The following is a 26,920-nucleotide window of genomic DNA, read 5'->3' as shown; positions in this document are numbered from 1 at the left end:
CGCAGCCAAGGTTGATGGGCTGTAGCCAGCAGGTGTCAACTGCCAGTGAATAACAACAATGGCTGATGTCCACCAACAGTAAATACAAGGGGCATTCAATAAGTAATGCAACACGTCCTTTTCTGAAAGCAGGTTGGTTTTATTCAGGATTCCAATACACCATATTATTCCCCACTCTTTTGGCTACAAAACTCTATTTTTCTACGTAGGATGGTGGTTCGAAAAGTACTAGGAATCACCACGAGAGTTCAGTGCTAGCGCAATGAGTTGTTCACGTGATATTCATTGGACTGTTGCCAGTAAACATGTGCCACGTCAGTGCTCTTGGAAGAGAGCTGTGACGTGACTCGTGACTCTGTTGTTGTTCCGGCATAGTGATTTGTGAGGATGGAAAATATCGAGATCCGAGCAGTGATTAAGTACTTTGTAAAGAAAGGTATGAAAGCAAAGGACATTCATGCCGATTTCCAGAATACACTGGGGGACTCTGCTCTGCCAAGTGGAAAAATGAATTTAAATTTGGTTGGGAGAGCTTAGATGATGACTCACGCAGTGGTTGGCCAAGATGTGTCACTACTCCAGAAATCATTGCAAAAGTGCACAAAATGGTCATGGAGGATTGCTGATTAAAAGTGCATGAAATTGCTCACGCTTGCCAGATGTCATCTGAAAGGGTATATCACAATTTAATTGAAGAATTAGACATGAAAAAAGTATCTGCAAGATGGGTGCTGCAACTCTTGATGTTAGATAAAAAACGTGCTGTTGCCATGGCAAAATTACACAAACAAAGGTATGAATTGTTGCCACAACCACCTTATTCACCTGATATGGCTCTGTCAGACTTCCATCTCTTCCCAAAACTGAAAATTTTTCTTGGTGGATATAGATTCACTTCAAACAAGGAATTCATAGCCTGAGTTGACAACTGTTTTGCAGGTCTGGAGGAAACTCATTTTCATGATGGGATCAAGGCACTAGAACATCATTGGACCAAGTGCATTAATCTACAAGGAGACTAAATTAAAAAATAAAGCTTCAGTGATGTAAGTACTTTTTTTCTATTTCGTTCCGAGAACTTTTCAAACCACCCTCGTAATCTCTGTTCAATACGATGGCCTTATGCCACCTTATTACTAGGGCCAGTATGTTCGCATGGTACCACTCTGCTGGTCAACATCAGAGCCAGCATCTTGCTGCATCAGTAATCTCCCAATCATCCATGTACAGCATCCTTCATTGGGCCAGGCAGATGGAAAAAGGAAGGTGCTAGGCTGTAGGGTGGACAAGGAAGAACAGTCCAATTAAGTTCTGTGACATCCAGTTGGGTGTGTAGACTTGGTGAGGCCTTGCGTTGTTTTGGAAAAAGAGAAATTTGTTTGAATTTTTGCGGCGCCGAACACACTGAAATAATCTCTTCAATTTCCTGAGGGTAACACAATACACTTCAATGATCATTGCACAATAAGGAAGGCATCAGACAGAATAACCCCTTCAGTGTCCCAGAAGACCATTGCCATGATTTTAACTGCTGAAGGTGCAGCTTTGAAGTTTTTCTTCGGCGGTTAGGCTGTGTGGCGCCAATCCACGGCTTTGCACATTTTTTTTTTCCACTTCAAAGTGTTGGAACCCACGTTTTATCGCCTGTGACAATGTTCAGAAAAAAACGATCAGCCTCGTAATGCACAAGTAGTTCCACACAGATGGTCCTTTGTTGCTCTTTATGACACTGTTACATGGCGAGGAACCCAGACAACAAACATCTTTGAGTACCGCAATAGGTGAACGAATGTCTCAGCACTACCAACAGAGATATCCAGTTGTGCAGCCAGGTTTTTGATTGTGGTCCGTCGATCACTTAGAGTGAGTGTCTACATATTCCAACACTGCAGGAGTCACAACTGTTTACAGCCAGGCACGCAGGAAATACAAAAGGTTTGCACGATCTTGTTGTGATGATAACAGACACCTTGCCCAATGACCCAAAGAGCTTTTGTTCACTGCCAGGTCTTCGTAGACATTCTACAAGCATCTGTGAATATCTGCAATGCTCAGTTTTCCGCCAAAAGAAACTCAATGATGACTCTCTTGTGTTCAGGGCTGATACATACTGGAACTTCATGAAACTATAGTAGCTCAAGAAGGAATATTCCACTATGTCCCACAACAAATTATGCATGTCTTTCAATCAAAATTAGCCACAAAAAAGGTGGTGTATTACTTATTGAATCCCATCGTACTATCACTGATCTGCATCCACCACATCCACTGCTATGTCAGGGGTAGCTCTCCAGCACAACAATAGTCCACCACGAGTGGCCTGTGCTGCAAGTCGCAGGGGCTATGACGATGAACACCACCACTGCAGTCCCGAGGGCACCCCTCACTGACAGGAGAGAGATCACCTGTTTGAAAATAGATCTCACTGGTTCCTGGCACCTAGGCCAGTAAGCAGCCACGGCTAGTCAGCTCTCCACAGATGAACTATCTAGGCTTTACATCAGCTGCTGTCATGATCCTTTAATGAGAAGCTGTTCTGGAATCTTGCTGCAACCTGTCATCTGATGCCAGTGTACATGCCTGGGATCTTCACCTCTGACACCCTGTATGTGGAGCCACCAGCGATCGTCCTTGTGATACGCCGAGTGCAGACGTCAGGGACTTTGGTACTTTGCATTCTGGCCTGACTCAGCACTTGTGTAATTAGAGACCATCAGTTCCTTGTGAACACGTACTTCGGCTCCAGTAACTGTGATACAGTTTTCAGTGGTGACAGTCCACCAGGTTTGTTTATCTCACCCACTTCGAAGACAGAGTCTTTTGTGGACTACTTCTTGTGTTATGTAATTACACTCCTAAGAAGATTGAAGTTTTATATTCATTTCAATAAACTTGCTTTTCAGTGTCTACCTGTGCTTTAGTTTTCTATCTCATACCCGAAGTGAGTCACTTCATCCACCACCAGTAAATAACAACGCATTTACCACCTGGCCTGGGAAAGGCTCCTTGCAAACTCACAGTGTAAGCATCATCGCCCGACACACGTACATCACCACCTACAGCACTACAGTTCCTAGGCTATTTTTCTATGCCTGTCATGTGCCCACCTGGATGCAGGACAAGTAACCTTCCACTGGATGAATATTTAAGTGGCCACCCGGCACCTACCCAGTCAGATCCAGATGTAAAACAGTCTCAGATACTCTCAACGCTAGTATTTTCAGTGTGCTGCCAAACCATTTACAAGTGTATAGCCAGTGTTTTCACCATGGACTCTGCCACTAAACGACAGTAAACTTTCAGTTGTCTCTCCGTGAGGAACTTCCCTGTTGGACTTAGTCTAATTGATAAATTTTCTAGTTGACATATTCAATCAGTGACTAATTAAATATTCATTCACATTTGAGTGAACAATTAAACTTTGTTTCCTCTTTTGAATAATAATGATTTAATCCCTCACGTGAATCATTTTTAGTTGTGTGGGCTTGCGTATGTATTAACCACTGAATTGTGATCAACTGTGTGTGCAGTGTTTTTAATATTTTGCTGCCTGAGAATATCAGCCAATGCATATTGTTCTGCTTTGATCAGCACAGGAGGCACCCATCTAACTTTCAGAATTGTTCTGTAGCATTGCATTTCAAAAGCTCCTATTCTGTTCTCATCCATATCACTTACCATTCGTATCAAATTCACATACAGGCTACACTCCAGACAATTTTTTTCATAAAATGCTTCATAACACTTAAATTAATACTCTGTGTTAACACATATCTCTGTTTCAGAGAAGGTTGTCTTGGTACTGGAGGCATACATTTTATATCCTCCATACTTCTGCCATCAGACAATTATTTTGATAGCCAATAAGCAAAACTCACCTCTACTTTTGGCATCTCACTTCCTAACCTAATTCTCTCAGTTTAGCGTGATTTAATATGACTACATGCCATTACTCTTTATTTACTTTCGATGATGTTCATCTTATAAATTCTTTTCATGGTAGCATGGTCCACGTAACTAGGGTAAGCACCTGTGTTTTTCTTTAGTGTGTGCTATAACAGTAATTGTACAAGTGTCAGTGTGGGAACTTTTCAACATATGATATCTCGTAAACAACTCTCACTAGAATCTTGCAACGAATATCACTGACATTCTAGTTTACCATACTTTTAGTTTGTTAATGTCAATAGGCAGTGTTCCACTTAAAAAGTGTGTATTAGCACAAAAAATATACTTTCTAAGTATTATTACAATCTGTTGATTGGCTAACAGTACGTGTTGCTGACTACCAATCAGTTCTGTGAAAACTACACATCAGTAGCAGTTTCCACTTCCACAATATTTGCAGTGTAAGCTTTAGGTGATACACACTGTTATTAGAATTTAGATTACAGTACTCTTACCCACTTTGTACGGTTGAACTATAGTGCTAACCATTTGCGTGTCCAAGCTTGTGCTACACTTCACGCCAATTTACGTTTATTTCATGCCCCCTTCATGGTGCTGCAGGTTTAATGGCCAACAGTATAGTTACTTTTGACTTTTCCATGCCATCATCCCCCTCCCCCCTCCCCTCCAACATGCAGGAATGCACTGCTGCGCAAAATAACTTTGCGTCTGTGCAGAACCGCAAGAAAGTACTGAATGTTAGGCAGGTCCAGCGCTATGTTCGGAAAGGGCAGCCTCTTCAGCTGACTATCACCTGCTGACCTATGCTCTTCAAGCAGTCTTGTTGCCATCTCTTTACTGCATAGAATGACACCACAGTCTTCACGAATCGATGGTGCAGGAAAATTTCTTCATAATCAGCCACGTGAGTGGTGATGTGCAAAGCCATTAATTTTATGCTATACAAGTCAAACAAGGAATGAAAAATCTCATTAAAAACCGTACTTGAGAGACCTGCAAGCACTGCTAGTTATTCAAATCATACAATAAAGGGAATAAAGAAGGATGGGGAAAACTACTGCAAATACGTACTTCCCAGTGCCACACTGTTTCATTAAAGATGCGGAATGACAGATTGTATAAATATTCCACACGTGCCTACAAAAGTTCTTTAGAAAACTTCTCTACAGTGACGATTGGGATGAGACTGGTAAACTATATAAAATGGCTTCAGATTAAGCAGTATCTGGAGAGTTGTGTTGAAATGTTGATATCTAGTTGATTAATTATCTTTGTATATGTGCAGCTGTTCTTGTGATTCAGACACTCTTACTGTATGCCACACAGTAAATAAATGAAATAAATATATTTTGCTAATATTTTCAGACAGATTGTCAGGAGACTGACAAATAATTACCACGACACATGTTCTTTATTTTGCATTGCCAGTATCGTAGAAAGCGACACTGTCTACCCCTTTTTTGGTATGCCTAGTCTAGTGACAATCTACTGACTTTGAACATCTGTCCCCATGAAGCGCTGTCTTAGGCATCATGACTTGCTTGCTGTATGCCCATCCCAGTCAAGCTCTTAATCTGCTCTATTCACAATATGCTGTGTGTCCTCTAGCTGTCGACTTTTCCCTCATTGTTCTTTGCATTGCCTCTTGTCTTCTGGCAACGTGATAAAATGGCTGTGAGCACTATGGGACTTAACTTTTGAGGTCATCAGTCCCCTAGAACTTTGAACTACTTAAACCTAACCAACCTAAGGACATTACACACATCCATGCCCGAGGCAGGATTCGAACCTGCGACCGTAGCGGTCGCACAGTTCCAGACTGTAGCACCTAGAGCCGCTCGGCCACTCTGGCCGGCAATGTGATAAAATACAGGGTGATCAAAAAGTCAGTATAAATTTGAAAACTTAATAAACCATGGAATAATATAGATAGTGAGATAAAAATTGACACACATGCTTCGAATGACATGGGGTTTTATTAGTACAAAAAAAAATTACAAAGTTCACAAAATGTCCGACAAATGGCGCTGGACAGCAGAACTGCTACCGTGACAGGTGAGAGGTACGTGATAAGTTACAGAATCGCATCATCCCCAGCCTGGCTGATAAACACCTGCTGGAAGGTACGATGCTTATGCAGGATGGTGCTCCACCCCATATTGCTAGACACGTGAAAGATCTCTTGCGCGCGTCGTTTGGTGATGATCGTGTGCTCAGCCGCCACTTTCGTCATGCTTGGCCTCTGAGGCGATTATTGGTTTTGGGGTTACCTGAAGTCGCTAGTGTATGGTGATCGACCGACATCTGTAGGGATGCTGAAACACAACAACCGACGCCAATGCCTCACCATAACTCCGGACATGCTTTACAGTGCTGTTCACAACATTATTCCTTGATTACGGCTATTGTTGATGAATGATGGTGGGCATATTGAGCATTTCCTGTAAAGAACATCATCTTTGCTTTGTCTTACTTTGTTATGCTAATTATTGCTATTTTGATCAGATGAAGCGCCATCTGTCGGACATTTTTTGAACTTTTGTATATTTTTTGGTTCTAATAAAACCTCTTGTCATTCCAAGCATGTGTGTCAATTTGTACCTCTCTATCTACATTATTCCGTGATTTATTCAGTTTTCAAATTTATACTGACTTTTTGATCACCCCGTATTTCAACAAATTCTGACTGACATGTGTCGACTGTCTTGTTCTGATGCCGAAATGCCTGAGGATAGATTCGTTAGTTCGGTTGGGTGTCCATGGTATTCGAAGTAATCTTCTACAGCACCACATTTCCAGAGCCTCTATCGTGCGACAATCTGCTGTCACCATCGTCCAAGTCTGCTGCATAGGTTACGATAGGGAAAATTAGAGTTTGTACGAGAGACAGCTTTGTCTCGACAGTGATGGAGGCGTCCTTCCAGATACGAGTAAGTTTTGCTGTAGAATTTCTCGCAATCGAAATGTCCCTACGGATCTCAGGCTCGCAATCTCCAGTATCAGATCCTAAGTACTCGAAGCGACTGGCGACCTTGTAGCCAGCAATATTTGTGATGCCAAGTCTGTTGTCATTTCTGCGACCTACAAACATCACTTTGGTCTTTGTATTATTAATTTCAAGGCCATACTCTCTGCTTCATTTGGCCAACTTTCACATGACAGTTTATAGCTGATGCTCGTCTGTTGCAGAGTGTCAGTTGCGAACATGAGATTTTTAATTTTCCTGCCGCCTACAAAGGTGCCGTCACACCAGCCTTCAAGAACATAGATTATACTATGCTCACCGTATGCACTGAAGAATAGTGGAGAGAGAATGTACCCGTGTCTCATGCCGGCATTAGTAGAAAAGATGTTTAAGAAGGCGTTATTACTGTCACAGTGTTCGGAAAGTACAGTTGATGGATCTGGTACGCCAGGTGTCTCGGCGTACCCGTCTCGAAGAGGTCAATCCATAGCTTTGACCATTTCACATTGTCGAAAGCTTTCTTATAATCCACGAAGCACATCTACAGGGTGAGTCGCATAAGACGTAACACCCCCTTTATTCCGGGAGCGATTGCACGTATCGGCATGCGGTTTTCGGCGAATCTTAGCGGACTATGGGGCACATACGTTGGTACATGCACAATAATCACAACGTTTATATTGTCCGAGATAATGAGACAAGTATATGTTCTTTAAATGGGACGCCGTACTTTTTTTAGCGTCATTCGAACGCTCTGGAAAAGATGAGTATAGTGATGCATGTTGCTATTGTGATTCAAACTTTGCTTAAAAGAGGGCGGGTGAGGATTTATCTACGTAGCGTAGGCCGTGCATGTTGCATAGAGCACAGCAACTCGGCCCGCGGGTCGCGCGAGGCGTGTCTACAGTCTGCAGCCGCTTCCGACCGCCTCGACCTTCAATCGTACGTTTCCCAGCGTCTTTTAAGCGAAGTTTGAATCACAACATGTGTTACATCACTATACGCGTCTTTTCCAGAGCGTTCGAATGATGGTCAAAAAAGTATAGCGTCCCATTTAAAAAACATGTACTTGCCTCATAATCTCGGTCAATATAAACGTTGTGATTATTGTGTATCTACCAAAGTATGTGCCCCATAGCCGGCTATGTTTCGCCGAACACCGCTTGTCGATACGTGCAATCGCCCCCGGAATAATGGGGCTGTTACGTCTTACGCGACTCACCCTGTATATTTGTCGAATTATTGCTCGTATAGTCATAACCTGCTAACGTAAACATTAGTAGACTCGCTATTTGTAGCTTACAAGTTATCCAAAATATGCATTTGTGCGCATCACGCTGGTGCCGAACTGCCCTTCCGCCATCGCACACTGACCATTCACATTGGAGCCCCGGCCACTATTGCTGTCCCTTCCCCTACCACGTTTCCTGCGCAGGTGCTGGCCAAGTTACTTTGTGCGCACTAGTCTAAGGCAGGTATTACACTATCAAATTTCTTTGTCAAAGATTTGATCAAAGATGTGATCAAATATTCTGTCAAATATATTTGACAAAGATCTTTGACGTAGCGCTAGAAGGGGTATTACACTGCCGTCATATTTTTCGTCAAAGTTCAAGATGGCTGACAACAACAACTTGTTATTAACCGCAGCAGTTGCATGTACCACAATTGCACTGTGTGCATATACGGAAGAGAAGCGGGGGGGGGGGGGGGGGGGGGAGGAAACATAGCTGGGTGAAGCCGTGGGTTTTACGATGACACGAAAAAAGCATTCGACAAAACTTGTTACGTGAGATTATAGTGAAGGACGTCAAGTCGTACATCAATTACTTAAGAATGGATAAGCATACATTTCTGTATGTGCTCAATGAAGTGTATCCTCATATCATAAATCACAATATTCACTTAAGAACTGCTACATGTGCAGAAGACAGGCTCACTGTAACACTCCGATTCCTTGCTACAGGAGAGGGTTAGGTTAGGCCAGGTCCCCAATCTTCGTAATCTATTTTTGTATTCAGTGTGCCTCACGTTGTAAAGTGCCTCATCAGCTTCATACATCTCTATTAATTTTGTAGTTGTCGGCACACACATATTGTATTTACTCGAAATGTTTATAAAAACACTACAGACGACAGAATGCAGCGATGCTAGCGCTCCATGTGGTAACATGTCACATTGCAGTGAACAGAAGACAAGCGACTTCTTTGATCAAATCTACAGCGAGGCCCTAGATTTGACCAAATATTGGACGACATTTGACAAAGTTCCCAATTACACCATCAAATATCTTTGACAAAGATATTTGACAAAGATATTTGATAGTGTAATACCGGCCTAAGGAAGAGCGGGAGTGACACAGCAGCAGACGCCACCTGTCGCGGCGTTCCGCCGTCTCGATGAGGTCTGGCTTGGCGCGCAGAGACGTCGTCAGATCGAGAGAGCGCCGGCCCATCACAGTGTTGGCGTTGTCGTTGAACGAGTTGTTGTCCAACGCGCCGGCCAGCGCCGTGTTCTCTTCGTCCCTGGAACACCGAAGCAAGGCGCTCTCTACAACACCGTACTACATCCCAAGCACGCGGAAAAAAAACAGGTTCAGATATAGGGGGTGGGGATCCAAAAAGCTACTTAACGTTACCGAGGAAAGTTTCTTTTTTGTTGCATGAATCATCCTTGTTAACTACGGAAAAAATGGGTTTGCAGATAACACCAGAGAGTGTCAAGAATCTATTAGTCCACGAGACGCAGAAGGTAATAGATACGGCCCCAGGTAGATAACGTGTTCCTTGACTTCCAGAAGGCATTATATACACGTCAGCACAGTCACCTAATAAACAAAATACGTGCATACGGAATGCCAGACCAGCTTTGTGATTGGATGGAAGAGTCCTGGCATAACTGGACACAGTATGTCATTCTTAACGGATAAAAATCTTAATACACTACTGGCCATTAAAATTGCTACACCACGAAGATGACGTACTACAGACGCGAAATTTGACCGACAGGAAGAAGATACTGTGATATACAAATGATTAGCTTTTCAGAGCATTCACACAAGGTTGGCGCCCGTGGCGACACCTACAACGTGCAGACATGAGGAAAGTTTCCAACCGATTACTCATACACAAACAGCAGTTGATCGGCGTTGCCTGGTGAAACGTTGTTATGATGCCTCGTGTAAGGAGGAGGAATGCGTACCATCACGTTTCCGACTTTGATAAAGATCGGATCGTAGCCTATCGCGATTGCGGTTTATCGTATTGCGACATTGCTGCTCGCGTTGGTCATGATCCAATGACTATTACCAGAATATGGACTCGGTGGGTTCAGGAGGGTAATACGGAACGCCGTGCTGGATCCCAACGGCCTCGTAATACTAGCAGCCGAGATGACAGACACCTTATCCGGATCGTGCAGCCACGTCTCGATCCCTGAGTCACCAGATCGGGATGTTTGCAAGACAACAACCATCTGCACGAACAGTTCGACGACGTTTGCAGCAGCACGGATTATCAGCTCGGAGACTATGGCTGTGGTTACCCTTGACGCTACATCACAGACAGGAGCGCCTGCGATGGTGTACTCAACGACGAACCTGGGTGCACGAATGGCAAAACGTCATTTTTTCGGATGAATCCAGATTCTGTTTACAGCATCATGATGGTCGCATCCGTGTTTGGCGACATCGCGGTGAACGCACATTGGCCGCATGTATTCGTCATCGCCATACTGGCGTATCACCCGGCGTGATGGTATGGGGTGCCATTGGTTACACGTCTCGGTCACCTCTTGTTCGCATTGACGGCACTTTGAACAGTGGACGTTACATTTCAGATGTGTTACGACCCGTGGCTGTACACTCATTCGATCCCTGCGAAACCCTACATTTCAGCAGGATAATGCACGACCGCATGTTGCAGGTCCTGTACAGGCCTTTCTAGGTACAGAAAATGTTGGACTGCTGCCCTGGCCAGCACATTCTCCAGATCTCTGACCAATTGAAAACGTTTGGTCAATGGTGGCCGAGCAACTGGCTCGTCACAGTACGCCAGTCACTACTCTTGATGAATTTGGTATCGTGTTGAAGTTGCATGGGCAGCTGTACCTGTACACGCCTTCCAAGCTCTGTTTGACTCAATGCCCAGGCGTATGAAGGCCGTTATTACGGCCAGAGGTGGTGGTTCTGGGAACTGATTTCTCAGGATCTATGCACCCAAATTGCGTGAAAATGTGATCACATGTCAGTTCTAGTATAATATGTTTGTCCAATGAATACCCGTTTATCATCTGCATTTCTTCTTGGTGTAGCAATTTCAATGGCAAGTAGTGTATTTAGAGCAATTTTTGGCTTACCCCAATGGAATGTTCTAGAACCGTTACTTTTCATAATACATATAAATGATCTGGTGGATAACGTCAGAGTCTCCATCAGGCTGTTCAGAGGGTGCTCTTGTATACAGAGAAGTCGCAATGCTAGACAATCGTAGCGAAATGCAGGAAGAACTGTAAAGGATAGGTGCATAGTGCGGGGATTGACAATTGACCTTCATGGAAAACAAATGTAAATAATAGCGCATACATATGCGGAAGCATTCATTGTTGTATGATTACACGACTGCCGAATAAGCACTGGAACCAGTCACAGCCATTAAAAATCTGAAAGTAAGTTTATGCATCAATTTTAAGTGGAACCACTACATAAAATTAATCGCAGGAAAAGCAGATGCCAGACTGAGTTTCATTGGGAGAATCTACAGGAAGTCTATCCACGAAGGTGGTAGCTTATAAAACTCTTCTTTCATCGGTACTCGGGTATTGTTCGCCGGCTGGGACTGACAGTGGAAACAGAAAAAGAACCGAAGGAAAGCAACATGTTCGGTACTTGGTTCGTTTACCAAGTGCGAAGCAGTCGCGGAGATTCCCATCCAACTTCAGTGTTACCCAAAGTACCCTCTGCCACACACCATAAGGTGGCTTGCTGAATGTATAAGTGGATGTAGAGTGGAGAATTCATTGTCACAAAATACATTACATTTGCCAGCTGTGCCGAGACTCAGAATGCCCTCAAAGAAAGTATGATAAGGATGCACCAAACATGTGCACCATTCAAGGGGTTGTATTAGTTGCAGAAGATGGAAACGGTGGCAGAGCAAACCACATGTAGTCCACCGTAAGTTCTAAATCCGAAAAAGTTTACCAATGAGCAAGCTGCACATTCTGTTGAGTCAAACAACGTCTCGAGGACATTGCTATGTAACCGATCTGGTCTGTTATCTCTGATGATAGCGCCCACCCTTACAGAATTCAATATTGTTCATCAGTTGTTACATGGAGGTGGGAGACGCGTAGCTTTCTATCATTGGTTCGTATCATGATTGGGAAGAACTCTAAAATTTGGTTTGGTCTGACGAGGCATGGTTCCATCTTGAAGGATATATGAACGCACAGTATCCACTGACTTGTGCTACGGAAAAATTCACACCAGCTGCACTAGTTCCCTCTGCACGCACACATGGTGCGTGTTTGGTGTGCACAGTCATTTACGCGAATCTTCTTCGCAGCCTCTCATGACGCAGTGGACAAAGAACACGACGTACAGGCGATGCAACAATTTGTTAACATTCTATCCGAAAACCAGCTACAGTAAACTTTTGGTTTCAGTTAGTCAATGCTACGATGCGTACAGACAACAATATCATGACTTTATTGGATCAGTGTTGTCACGGACAACTGATTTCGAAGATATGTAGCGTTTTTGTCGCCTGGTTTATCCAACCTAACCGTTTCCTTAAAATATACCTTAATGATGCTGCTTACAAGGGAACCTCCCCATCGCACCCCCCTCAGATTTAGTTATAACTTGGCACAGTGGATAGGCCTTGAAAAACTGAACACAGATCAATCGAGAAAACAGGAAGAAGTTGTGTGGAACTATGCAAAAAATAAGCAAAATATACAAACTGAACAGTCTATGCTAAGCATAGGCAACGTCAGGGAAACTGTGCGCTCAGTAGCGCCGTGGTCCCGTGGTTAGCGTGAGCAGCTGCGGAGTGAGAGGTCCTTGGTTCAAGTCTTCCCTCGAGTGAAAAGTTTCATTTTTTATTTTCAGCAATTATTATCTGTCTGTCCGATGAGAGGTTTTCGGCAAATGAAATACTTTGTGAAAAGATTCTATGATTTTGCGAAGCTGCACAGGTACACAGAGCAGTATTGTTTACGTGATCGTGTGACAATTATCAAAGTTCAGGCACTCACACATAATCAATTTCGCTCTCCAAAATTCCAGGACATGTTCAGATTTGCTTGGACATATGCAGGATTTGACGGTCTACACACGGAAAAATTTGAAAACGCAAAAAACATATGTTTTGACAGAGCACAGGGAAAACTGTGCGACTGTGAAACTGTTGCATTCATTTGTTGCAGTTTATGTGACAAACTCTTATGTTTTGATCACTTTTTTGGGAGTGATTATCATATCCACAAGAAAACCTAAATCGGGCAAGGTAGAAGAATCATTTTACCCATTGGCCAAGTGTACAAGTTAGGTGGGTCGACAACATATTCCTGTCATGTGACGCACATGCCGTCACCAGTGTCGTATAGAATATGTCAGACGTGTTTTCCCGTGGAGGAATCGGTTGACCTATGACCTTGCGACCAAATGTTTTCGTTTCCCATTGGAGAGGCACACGTCCTTTCGTCTACTAATGGCACGGTTTTGCGGTGCGGTCGCAAAACACAGACACTAAACCTGTTACAGTGGACAGAGACGTCAATGAACGAACGGACAGACCACAACTTTGCGAAAATAAAGAAAGGAAAATTTTCACTCGAGGGAAGACTTGATCCAAGGACCTCTCGTTCCGTAGCTGCTCACGCTAACCACGCGACCACGGCACACCTGAACCCGTAGTTTCCTTGATGTTGCGTATGTTGGGATGGACTGCTCAGTTTGTATATTTTGCTTATTTTTTTCATAGTTCCACACGACTTCTTCCTGTTTTCTCGATTGATCTGTGTTCAGTTTTTCAAGGCGTATCCACTGTGCCAACTTATAACTAAATCTGAGGGGGGTGCGATGGGAAGGTTCCCTTGTTAGAAAACTCGTCCTCACCCTATGTCCGAATTGGACAAAGAAACTGAACGATATGTTCCTGTATCAACAAATGTACAACCATGGAATTCAGAGACTGCAGTGCTGCCTTCAATTATGTGAATCGCGTAATGGTAGCCTGTTTGTACAATTTTCGTAATACAGTCTCTTTACACATAAGGTTGCGTTCACTTTTGAACATTCTATAGTTACAGGAAAAATGTCAGACTTCGGTGCGTGGTAACACAGTCACTTCTAATGCTGCACGAAGGCAGCACGAAATACTATCGTCTAGTATTTCAATATCACGAAATGTCCGCTCCAATACCTAAGTGGTCAGCGTGACGGACTGCCGTCCTAAGGAGCCCGGTTTCGATTCTCGACTGGGTCGTGGATTTTCTCCGCTCAGGGACTGGGTGTTGTGTTGTCTTCATCATTTCATCCCCATCCGGCGTCTAGGTCGCCCAATGTGGCGTCGAATGTAATAAGATCTGCACCAAGGCGGCCGGACCTGCCCCGTAAGGGGCCTCCCAGCCACTGACGCCAAACGCTCATTTACATTTCCATATCAGGAAATTAACGCTTAAGGTAGTTAATAGCCATTGCTGGGGAGGCAGTTGTGTGCGAAGTGAGGCAAGCACGTTAGTATGACAGGAGTGCTGTGGCCAGGATCATACAAGGATCGGTGCTAGGCCTAATATTGTACACACTCTGCTCCAAAGTCAATGGGAGACCGCCGTCCTACCCCCTAATGCGAGACCAGTGTGCTAACCACCGCGCCACCTCGCTCGGTGGTTTTCTTTTAAGATTCTATGACAGGAAATTGTGCGCATTTTGTAAGTGAAGTCTACTTTGGACCTGTCTTAGCCAAAACATGCCTACACGGTCGAATATCTGGCTCACTGGCTATCGCGATGGTATCCTCAGCACTTTCTTGGATGGAAAGATCCCGAACGGGGTCCACTCAATCTGCTAAGGCCAACTGAGGTAACGTAATAAGTGGAAATGACACGAAAGCAGTCGCAGTAAAGAAAAGGCCTACATCAAGTTGGGAGTCATACGACACTCATCTCAAGTTTATATAGTGCACTGAGTACAATGGAATAGCGGTTAACGCAATGGATTTGTAATCGACCATTCTGTTATAAGTTTCCTGGCTTTTCCTCACATCCCTTCAACCGAATTATGGGAAGGTTCAAATGTTTCAAATGGCTCTGAACACTATGGGACTTAACTTCTAAGGTCATCAGTCCCCTAGAACTTAGAACTACTTAAACCTAACTAACCTAAGGACATGACACACATACAAGCGCGAGGCAGGATTCCAACCTACGACCCTAGCGGTCGCGCGGTTCCAGACTGTAGAGCCTAGAACCGCTCGGCCACCCCGGCTGGCATTTATGGGAAAGATCTTTCCATAAGGTCACTGTCTATTCAGTTAATGTGCAGGGCTATACGTAAGTGTATCTCATATTTCGAAACACGTCTGCGCGAAAACTGCGAGACATGAAGAAAATAACCAAGAGAGTGCTCCTGCTGTCATACCAGATCGCACCCCGGACCATAACTCCAGGTATAGAGTCAGTGTGCTACCACGCATACAAGTTAGTTACAGACCCACAACTGATCTCCTACTAACCAACACACGGCCATCACTGGCACCGTGAAAGAATCAACTTTCATGAGAAAATACAACGGATTTCCATCCTGCTCTACACTGAGCTCTCGCTTAACGCAACTGAAGCCGCAAATGGCGGTGGTTTGGGGTCTACATCTACATCTACATCCATACTTAGCAAGCCACCTGACGGTGTGTGGCGCAGGGTACCTTGACTTCCTCTATCGGTTCTCTCTTCTATACCAGTCTCGTATTGTTCGTGGAAAGAAAGAGTGTCGGTATGCCTCTGTGGGGGCTCTAATCTCTCTAATTTTATCCTCATGGTCTCTTCGCGAGATATACGTAGGAGGGAGCAATATACTGCTTGACTCCTCGGTGAAGGTATGTTCTCGAAACTTCAACAAAAGCCCGTACCGAGCTATGAGCATCTCTCTTGCAGAGTCTTCCACTGGAGTTTATCTATCATCTCCGTAATGCTTTCGTGATTACTAAATGATCCTGTAACGAAGCACGCTGCTCTCCGTTGGATCTTCTCTATCTCTTCTATCAATCCCATCTGGTACGGATCCCACACCGGTGAGCAGTATTCAAGCAATGGGCGAACAAGTGTACTGTAACCTACTTGCCGGCCGCGGTGGCCAAGCGGTTCTAGGCGCTTCAGTCCGGAGCCGCGCGACTGCTACGGTCGCAGGTTCGAATCTTGCCTCGGGCATGGCTGTGTGTGATGTCCTGAGGTTTAAGTAGCTCTAAGTCTAGGGGACTGATGACCTCAGATGTTAAGTCCCATAGTGCTCAGAGCCATTTGTAACCTACTTGCTTTGTTTTCGGACTGCATTTCCTTAGGATTCCTCCAATGAATCTCAGTCTGGCATCTGCTTTACCGACGATTAATTTTATATGGTCATTCCATTTTAAATCACTCCTAATGCGTACTCCCAGATAATTTATGGAATTAATTCCTTCCAGTTGCTGACCTGCTATATTGTAGGTAAATGATAAAGGATCTTTCTTTCTGTGCATTCGCAGCACATTACACTTGTCTCCATTGCGATTCAATTGCCATTCCCTGCACCAGACGTCAATTCGTTGCAAATCCTCCTGCGTTTCAGTACAATTTTCCATTGTTGCAACCTCTCGATATACCACAGCATCATCCGCAAAAAGCCTCCGTGAACTTCCGATGTCATCCACAAGGTCATTTATGTATATTGTGAATAGCAACGGTCCTATGACACTCCCCTGCGGCACACCTGAAATCACTCTTACTTCGGAAGACTTCTCTCCATTGAGAATGACATGCTGCGTTCTGTTATCTAGGAACTCTTCAATCCAATCACACAATTGGTCTGATAGTCCATAAGCTCTTACTTTGTTCATTAAACGACTGTGGGGAACTGTATCGAACGCCTTGCGGAAGCCAAGAAACACGGCATCTACCTGTGAACCCGTGTCTATGGCCCTCCGAGTCTCGTGGACGAATAGCGCGAGCTGGGTTTCACACGACCGTCTGTTTCGAAACCCATGCTGATTCCTACAGAGTATATTTCTAGTCTCCAGAGAAGTCATTATACTCGAACATAATACATGTTCAGTGGAATGCACGCTACAGGCTGTCTGGCTCAGAGCTGTCCTTGAAGTAACCGATTTGTAACAATCCTTTGTGTCACTGCGGTGCCAACTGCGGCTCTAGTTGATGCTGCGGATGCAGTACAATGAGCCAGAGCCGTACACCGAACACCACGGCCTCCCCTCTCGGCAGTGCCTCGTGGCCGTCCATAGCTCTCGCGGTCTTCTTACGACCACCGCTGCCAGCAGAGATGTACAGTGACTACATTCCTGCCAAGTCTTTCTACAGTATCGCAGAAAGAACGTCCATCTTCTCGTAGCCCTATTACACGACCTTGTTCAATATCAGTCAGGTGTTGATAATGGCGACTTAGTCGCCTTAAATGCATTCCTGACTGACGTCAGCTCATAATGTCCAATCTCAAAGGTAACTAACGGTCACGACCTTTACAGTGTGTATTTAAAGCAAACCTGATTTGCATCCTCATAGTGGCGTTACTAATGCCACTCTAATCCGACTGGCGCGAGATTTGAATAGACATCAGATGTAGAAACACGACTACTTTCCAGAATGAGATTTTCACTCTGCAGCGGAGTGTGTGCTGATATGAAAGTTCCCGTTAGATTAAAACTGTGTGCCTGACCGAGACTCGAACTCGGGAACTTTCGCGGGCAAGTGCTCTACCAACAGAGCTACCCAGGCACGACTCACGACCCGTCCTCACAGCTTTACTTCTGCCAGTACCTCGTCTCCCACGTTCCAAACTTTACAGAAGCTATCATGCGAACCTAGCAGAACTACCGCTCCTGAAAGAAAGGATATTGCGGAGACATGGCTTAGCCACAGCCTGGGGGATGCTTCCAGAATGAGATTTTCACTCTGCAGCGGAGTATGCGCTGATATGAAACTTGTTGGTAGAGCACTTGGACGCGAAAGGCAAAGGTCCCGAGTTCGAGTCTCGGTCCGGCACACAGTTTTAATATACCACAAAGTTTCATATCAGCTGCAGAGCGAAAACCTCATTCTGGAAACATCCCCCAGGCTGTGACTAAGCCATGTCTCCGCAATATCCTTTCTTTCAGGAGCGGTAGTTCTGCTAGGTTCGCAGGAGAGCTTCTGTAAAGTTTGGAAGGTAGGAGACGAGGTACTGGCAGAAGTAAAGCTGTGAGGACGGGTCGTGAGTCGTGCTTGGGTGGCTCTGTTGGTAGAGCACTTGCCCACGAAAGGCAAAGGTCCCGAGTTCGAGTCTCGGTCCGGCACACAGTTTTAATCTGCCAGGAAGTTTCACGACTACCTTCGTTTATGTCAAACACTCCTTATTGGTGTTGCGATTTTTTTCCGTCAGTGTAATTCGATCTGTCTGTCTACAAGGTCCAACACGCCTGCCTCCTAGTGATGTCCCCTGCAACTACGCGACGCCACGCATTTTTAATCGAATCTTGGAAAGGTGTTCGATCCACTGATATATGTCATTTTTCTGTATGTTCTGTAGTTTCCGTGCAGGCATTTTCTGAAGCTCCAAAGCTGCTTTTGAATAAACACGTACTTGTTTGTACAAGGCTAAGGCGTCGTCTTTATTGACAGTGATATCGACGAGACATCATACTCTTTTAACATTCAATAACGTATAACGGAGTCGGCTTCATTGTACTTGAAAATCCGACGTAACCCAGTAATACCTACGCTTTTTGGAGAAGGACTCCTGCATTTCACCTCTGTCCTTGTCACAAACTTGATATAAAACCACTAACTTCAAAGTATAAGTTTGGTAACGATGCTATTTGGAGATCTTGCCGTGGAAAATATTGTAACTGTCTATCTCAGACAAGCACGGAAGAACGATCAAAAGAGTTAGTCTCTCTACATATTTCGTGTTATGAGCATTGTTCCTTTCAAAAGATTCTAGTGCCACTCGAAGATTTGTACGAGTCGAGCCAGCGTAGAATATACTGTTCCATACACCACAATGCGACCTCATTTCGTTTCGGATATTGTGTTGTACGTGTGTGTGTGTGTGTGTGTGTGTGTGTGTGTGTGTGTGTATTAAAAACGAACACAACAAAAGGCGCTCAGCGCTTTTTTTTCTCTTCATTAATTGGCCCCATGTCCTGAGGGAGCCCCGAAATATTTCTCAGTGCTTACATTTCTTTGATTAAGTAACTCACCTCAGCGCGGTTGTAATTTGAAAGGCAGCTGTGTTACATAAAGCCCCTTTCGAATACTCTCCGTTATCCGTACGTGGTGCTGTAAGGCTTCTTTGAAAACGTGTTTTAACTGCGCAAAACCTTTTTGCACGGTGATGAATGTGCGAAAATGGAAGCTGCTCTTTGTTCGGGGAATCTGTGCGCATCTGCTGAAGTCTAAATGTTTCCACACTCCAGTGCGATACGAAAACTGGAACGCGTAGAAGTTGCGGCAAAATTGTCAGGAAAAAAATATTGTTACTAACTAATGACAGTAGTTACGGAGGTTGGATAAAAATGGAAACGAGGTTAGCGTTAAACGTCCCGTCGACTTCTAGGTCACTACAGAGGACCAAAGCAGTGGTCGAGTTTCGCTGAGGCTAAAGGGAAAGAATGTTTTCGTCGCGCTGATTTATCGGCTTATCTCTCCACAAATGAAGCTGTCTTCCCGCGTATTTCAGGCGGAGCTGAAAATAAATAACTATACGAACGCACAAAATAAACAGCACCAGGCTATATTCCTAGCTACGGTGTCAAAACAATGGGTATTTCGGTTGCGTCCATCAGGCGCTCCTCAGAGATAGCTATATTGGTCAGACTGTGTGTCCCCTGATCCTTTGAGGCGTTACTCGAAAGAGCGGATTTAAAAGCGATTTATTTTTACAGCGACGGTGAAGCAGACTGCAGCTGCTCACAAAACGACTGCTGACCTTTACCCTTACATTCTGGGGAAGGCGCGCCGGTCCTAACAGTTGCGCACCTCTCGCTTTGTGAGCTTTCTGTAGCCGAGTTTATAAGAAGAAAGCAGCAGGCACGAGCGCCTCATTAACATAGCGCACACTAAATTCTTAGCACCTCGCTAACAATGAGAGTGCGCTCTAGCAGTCCCGAGTGGGGCGTGCGATTTTTATGTGCTCTAAAAGTCCGTAGCTGTCTAGTGTGTTTTGCACTACTGAAAGACGTGACGCACCAACACCAAATTTGAATGGGGCACCGACAGACGACGATAAAGGGAACGAAGCTGTAGAAACTCTGGATCGACTCAACTATTCATTACGAATAGTTGGTTACAACGTTACAGTTCCATCCCTGTAATGGGGTCGAGAAACCTATTAATTATTTAATGGGTTTCACATAAATCTTTTAAGTACATCAAACCCAGCGAAGTAGTTTGCATTACTTTAGCACTTTCGTGAGAATTGATAAACTTGTTGTCAGATGCCTACGTTCCAGTTGTTTTCTCGAGTGATTGTCGTTTCGAATCACAATATTTGACCACAAATATGACAGTGCAATGTTGTTACTTTCGTATCCTACAGAAAAGTATCCACACAGATAACTAGTATTGAGCCTTGTATTCACTGCTGACAGCCTCACGCAACTACACATAAAACTAAAAGTACACTACTGGCCAGTAAAATTGCTGCACCAAGAAGAAATGCAGATGATAAACAGGTATTCATTGGACAAATATATTATACTAGAACTGACATGTCATTACATTTCAACGCAATTTGGGTGCATAGATCCTGAGAAATCAGTACCCAGAACAACCACCTCTGGCCGTAATAACGGCCTTGATAAGCCTGGGCATTGAGTCAAACAGAGCTTGGATGGCGTGTACAGGTACAGCTGCCCATGCAACTTCAACACGATACCAAATTTATCAAGAGTAGTGACTAGTGTATTGTGACGAGCCAGTTGCTCGGCCACCATTGAGCAGACATTTTCAATTGGTGAGAGATCTGGAGAATGTGCTGGCCAGGGCAGCAGCCGAACATTTTCTGTATCCAGAAAGGCACGTAAAGGGCCTGCAACTTGCGGTCGTGCATTATCCTGCTGAAATGTAGGGTTTCGCAGGGATCGAATGAACGGTAGAGCCACGGGCCGAAACATATCTGAAATGTATCGTCCACTATTCAAACTACCGTCAATGCGGACAAGAAGTGACCGAGACGTGTAACCAATGGCACCCCATACCATCACGCCGGGTGATACGCCAGTATGGCGATGACGAATACACGCTTCCAATGTGCGTTCATCGCAATGTCGCCAAACACGGATGCGACCATCACGATGATGTAAACAGAACCTGGATTCATCCGAAAAAATGATGTTTTGCCATTCGTGCACCCAGGTTCGTCGTTGAGTACACCATCGCAGGCGCTCCTGTCTGTGATACAGCGTCAAGGGTAACCGCAGTCATGGTCTTCGAGCGGATAGTCCATGCTTCTGCAAACGTCGTCGAACTGTTCGTGCAGATGGTTGTTGTCTTGCAAATGTCCCCATCTGTTGACTCAGGGATCGAGACGTGGCTGCACGATCCGATACAGCCATGCGGATAACATAGCTGTCGTCTCGACTGCTAGTGATACAAGACCGTTGGGATCCAGCACGGCGTTCCGTATTACCCTCCTGAACCCACCGATTCCATATTCTGCTAACAGTCATTGGATCTTGACCAACACGAGCAGCAATGTCGCGATACTATAAACCGAAATCGCGATAGGTTACAATCCGACCTTTATCAAAGTCGGAAACGTGATGGTACGCATTCATCATCCTTACACGAGGCATCACAACAACGTTTCACCAGGCAACGCCGGTCAACTGCTGTTTGTGTATGAGAAATCGGTTGGAAACTTTCCTCATGTCTGCACGTTGTAGGTGTCGCCACCGGCGCCAACCTCGTGTGAATGCTCTGAAAAGCTAATCATTTGCATATCACAGCATCTTCTTCCCGTCGGTTAAATTTCGCGTCTGTAGCACATCTTCGTGTTGTAGCAATTTTAATGGCCAGTAGTGTACTTAAACCCAACTAACCTAAGGACGTCACACACATCCATGCCCGAGGCAGGATTCGAATCTGCGACCGTAGCAGCAGCGCGATTCCGGACTGAAGCGCTTAGAACCGCTCGGCCACAGCAGCCGGCAAAAAAGAACTAAAACTGTCATCAAGCCGAAGAGTGTTTTGAACACCACAGTGCTTAATAGGCATGGTCCTGTTGGAGGTGGTAGGCCATTGCGTTCCTACGACCTCTGAACTGACTTACCCAGCCACGTCAACTTCGGTTTCTGAATTTTAACCTTACGAGGAAGGAAAGTGTCATCGTTAGAAATCAAACGGCGTGTCACGTGAGTATTTACAAGACGTGACTTCTGTGAAAATTAAACTGGTGAGCAAACCCTCCACTCCACGTCATATAAATGCGGATTCCGTAGTGACTTGAAACACGAGATACAAGCTGCGCCTTAGAGCTTGGAATTAAAGTCAACTATAAAGCTATGACATGAGTTCACTGAATCTGATTACAAACCCCATCTGTACAGTTATATATCAAAGAATATACAGTTCATAGGTTTGCTGGTACATGGAACCTTAGCGCGGAAAACTCGGTTTGTTTTAAACTTTACCGACTCTACATTTATTGCACCAGTAGCAGTCTCCCGCAGCTGCGCTTGCATATTACTAGCGTTGTATGATGCGTGCTGGCGAATAAGTGAGGTATCGTACGCGCAATAACGTCAGCTGCCTGCACGTGTCTGCCCGTTCGGGTGGGCATAACTCATGATTTCCACAACGTCGCCTCCTGCCTCAACAGTCCGACTGCAGAATACGGCGATAGGGATGGGAAAAACCGACCGGTTAAAGCTGATACCGGTATTTTGATTCTGAATAACAGGTATTTTTTCTGGTTTTTACTAATAGGCGAGTAAAAAAACGAATTATCAAGTAGCCATTGCAACAGTGCTAAAATTTTTCGTAGTATTCAACGACTTATCACTTTTCGAAGAAAGCACCAAACGATGGACGGATTAAGTTTTCTTTTATTTGCCTATTTCATGTACCTTGAATCTGAGGGAGTTACAGATTTCAATCTTGTTCCATTTTCTACGTTTATTACACGATATAACAGGAATAAAAACAGAAAAATCAATTATTTCATAAGCCGGTTATTTTGAGCAGTTTTAAAAGTCAGACTAAATTGGACTGGAAAAAACCGACATAACCGAAAACTGGCTGTTTCAGCGATAGCCGCCATTCCTATGCATGTTACTCAACTAATTATTAAATTTTTAACAATGTTTATGTCCACTGATGTAAAAAAAACATGTTCCATTCCCTACTTCATTCCCTTAGGTGTCGATTTCTTTTTCTTTCTTTATAAAGTAGCGAATGTGCTTCCTCAGGTTTCGAGCTATCTCCATATTAATTTCATTGCAATCGGTTCTGCGGTTTAGCCGTAAAAAGGTGACACAGTTAAGTTCGCATTTATAATATTACATGAAGGTATGGATTACACAAGATGACCGTCGAGACTTCTGAATTTCGGAGAATAGTAGGTCACCTTTGACTGGTGTAAGGGAAATAAGAAGCTGAGGAATCAAACGAACTACTCATTGTGTTATCTCTCACGGTCACAGACATTAAGTACTACCCGGTTATTCAAAAAGAAGGAACAGATTTCAGTTGTTTGTTACAAACTATAAAAGATAGTCACTGGACAGAGTAAAATTCAACGTTTTGACATAGCTGCGCTGTTTTTTGTTTGTAGCAACATGGCTACTACACCATAAGAGAAATGAGTTTGTGTTGGAATTTGAGCAAAGTCACTCTATTGTTCAAGAAAACGAGCAATCCGCCGTCGATTCAGCAAAAATCAGCCTCTGCATAAACAGATTTAGTACTCGCTTACAAAATTCTTGATCGTTAGTTGCACTGGTCGGCCACGTACGTCTGATGAAAATGTCGAGAGTATCCGAAATGCGTTCACACGGAGCCCTCGAAAGCCCAAGAGACGTGCAGGACAGGAACTTCAACTTCCTCGAACATCGGTGTGGCTTGTTAAGAAATGCCGCCCGCATATGAAGCCTTACATGTTGCAGTTGCTGCAGCAATTGCGTCCCGGTAACCACAACAGAAGGTACGAATTTTGCATTTCAGTTCTCTGGGATGCGATAGAGGACACTTTTTACGGGCAATTCGATTTTTCATCTATCAGATCAAGTAAACCGTCGTAATATATGAGTTTGGGGGTCACAGAATCCTAACGTCTTCGTCGAACATGAAAGAAACGGCGAAACTGAATGTGTTTTTTTCTGTTTGTGTTCATAAAGTTTATGGACCTTTCTTTTTGGCCGATGAAACTGTGACAGGAGTGTCATACTTGGATATGTTATAAATTTGCTTGTTTCCTCTGTTTCACAAATATTCCAATGATTTCATTTTTATGCCCCGCCTCTCATACACCTTGAGGTGCGACGTTATCTTAACAAGACCATCCCACAACTTTGGATTGGAAGGGGTGGGCAACAAGGTCTCGTTCATTTCTTTTGGCCTCCATGTCACCAGAGCTCACACCCTGTAATTTTTTTTTCTGTGGGTATACATGACAGGCAGATGGCAGCTACTCTTCAAGAGCCGAGACATCGAATTGTTGAAGCTGTCGATTCAGTAAACAGGGGCCTGTTGATTCGCGTGTGGAACGAAATGGACTGCCGTTTCGATGTTTCTTGAGCAACGCATGGTGCCCATGTAGTATGTATGGTATAGTATCTGTGCGAACATAAAACTTTGAACTTTCCTCTATCCAGATAGATGCGCAACGAGTTTCTGTCTTTCATAGTTTGTAATAAACAACTGAAATCTGTTCTTCCTTTTTGAATCTGTCTGTAGTTCTAGAAACAGTCTTCGAGGATATCACTGCTGCATTATTCCTTCATGCCTAATCCCTCCCGAGTGAGATTCGTGTTCTGTAATATGGCTGTTATCTGGGATAAAGAGAATAATCTCGATCAATTCGTTCTGCCCTCTTTTTTCCTCTTTTGCTTACTCACAAAATTTGTGTTTCAGTAGTCTATACAGTTCTGTCTAATTTAGCAACTGCTCTACAATACTGTACTATTACCATACATTTTCTTTTGTTTTCTTAACTATCGTCAGAACAATGATAAAACTTTTTCTTTTGTAAACAAGATAACAGTGTTCTTGACGAGTAAATGGAATAAAACTGAATAAACTGTTCCGATGTTTGTACTTCGTAAACAAGAAGCATTTATATGCATTTCATGAAACCACGAATGTTTACTTTGTCAATCTATCATATTTAGTGAGGTCAGAACACTCAAGTTAATTTATTGGCGAGTTCGGTCACGTTTGCACAGAATAACTTGTTGATAGTAATAATTTTTGTAGTTATAAATACAGCCTGGATTAAAAACTGTAGGTTACAGGCTATAATGTTAATAAATAAATACGCATACCACATTTCAGCCAATCACTTAATTCGTTTGCCACGCGCAATTCGCAAACGAGACGTGGGATTTTCGTTTAGAGGTTTGAACATTGAAAACCACAAAGTATACTACAAATAACTAGCGAAATTAAGCAGAATAACGGGGCTGTAAAACCCATACCCTTATTAAGTAATGAATTGCCACAGAGGCGAAAGTGACCGAAATGATGTCTCACTCGCATACTGCAAGAAATCATGACCGTGGCGCCTGTAAACTAGTACCATAGTCGTTGTTTGCTTACCTGCCCACAACTAATGACCAAGTCAGTCTGCTAGTAGGCGCAAATCGCCAGTTCCCGCGTCAGGGTTGTGTTCTACCCGCACATACAGCGTGACTGTTTACCACTACGAAATACGCTTCTTATTAGAAGTTAACAGAGATATATGCATATGTTTTGTTGATTTGGAAAAGAAACAAGAAGCACAATATGAAGAGGAGAAAGAATGAAGACAATTAAGTACACTGTTGATCAAGCAGTGTTTACTGAAGTATAGGAGGAGCTTGTAAAAGTGAGGAAAAAATACTGAGCGACGATAAATATATTGAAGAGCCGAAGTAATGAGAATCAGCATGCATGAAGGCTCCGTCAAAATATCGTTGGAAGGAAATATTTTTGAACAAAGAAAATCTTTTGGTATTTCGGAAGTTTCATGACAGATAATGGAAGCTGTCTGGAAAGAGATTCGCCAAGTGTTGCGTGTAGTATCGTAGAGCAGCGAACGCTGCATAGACAAAAAGAAATGTGGTTGTGGAGAAAAATGACAAAATCGAAATGGACTAACAGAATGATTAATGAAGAAGTAATTCTAAGAACAGGGCAGGAAAGAAAACTACTAATGAGGAAATAATCTTGGATGAGAGGCATAGTACGAAGAAATCACTTGCAACGAAGAGTCAATGAAGGAAATAGTGTTTGGAAAACAGGAAGAGCAACAAATGACTTGGAATGCTGAATGAAATTAAAAAGTAGCGAAAGAGACAAAGGACGGAGGGGGAAAACAGAGACTCCATAAGACTGAAAACTACAATAATTTTGTGCTAGCTCAAAAGCTCAGCGGCGTATTTTAATAAACGGCTACATATTCGGAACTAAAGCACTGTAGTAATAGAAGCAGTCAGTAGACAAGCTTGGAAATCAGTAGACAAGTTTGGAACCGTACGAAATCTCTGTGACAAATAGGATCGCCTGTACGTACCTTAACATAGTACGCAATGGAATGAAGTTCACAGTGACCTACAATAGCAAGCAGCGTGGCGTCATCGTTCCGGGAATGGTCAGGAA

The 26,920-nt window shown here is 43.8% G+C and overlaps 1 protein-coding gene across 1 annotated transcript in view; it reads right to left on the bottom strand.

Moving 5' to 3' along the window:
- Positions 1-26,920, bottom strand: part of LOC124805516 (protein Fe65 homolog) — a 1,158,577-nt gene that overhangs the window by 65,661 nt on the left and 1,065,996 nt on the right. The window contains exon 6 of the mRNA XM_047266079.1: positions 9,250-9,399. Within this exon, the coding sequence (XP_047122035.1) occupies positions 9,250-9,399 (150 nt within the window). The remainder of the gene's footprint in view (positions 1-9,249; positions 9,400-26,920) is intronic.

The sequence above is a fragment of the Schistocerca piceifrons genome, chromosome 7 (genome assembly GCF_021461385.2).
Source record: "Schistocerca piceifrons isolate TAMUIC-IGC-003096 chromosome 7, iqSchPice1.1, whole genome shotgun sequence".
NCBI classification, from domain to species: Eukaryota; Metazoa; Arthropoda; class Insecta; order Orthoptera; family Acrididae; genus Schistocerca; species Schistocerca piceifrons.
This window is presented reverse-complemented; position numbering and strand designations above follow the sequence as displayed.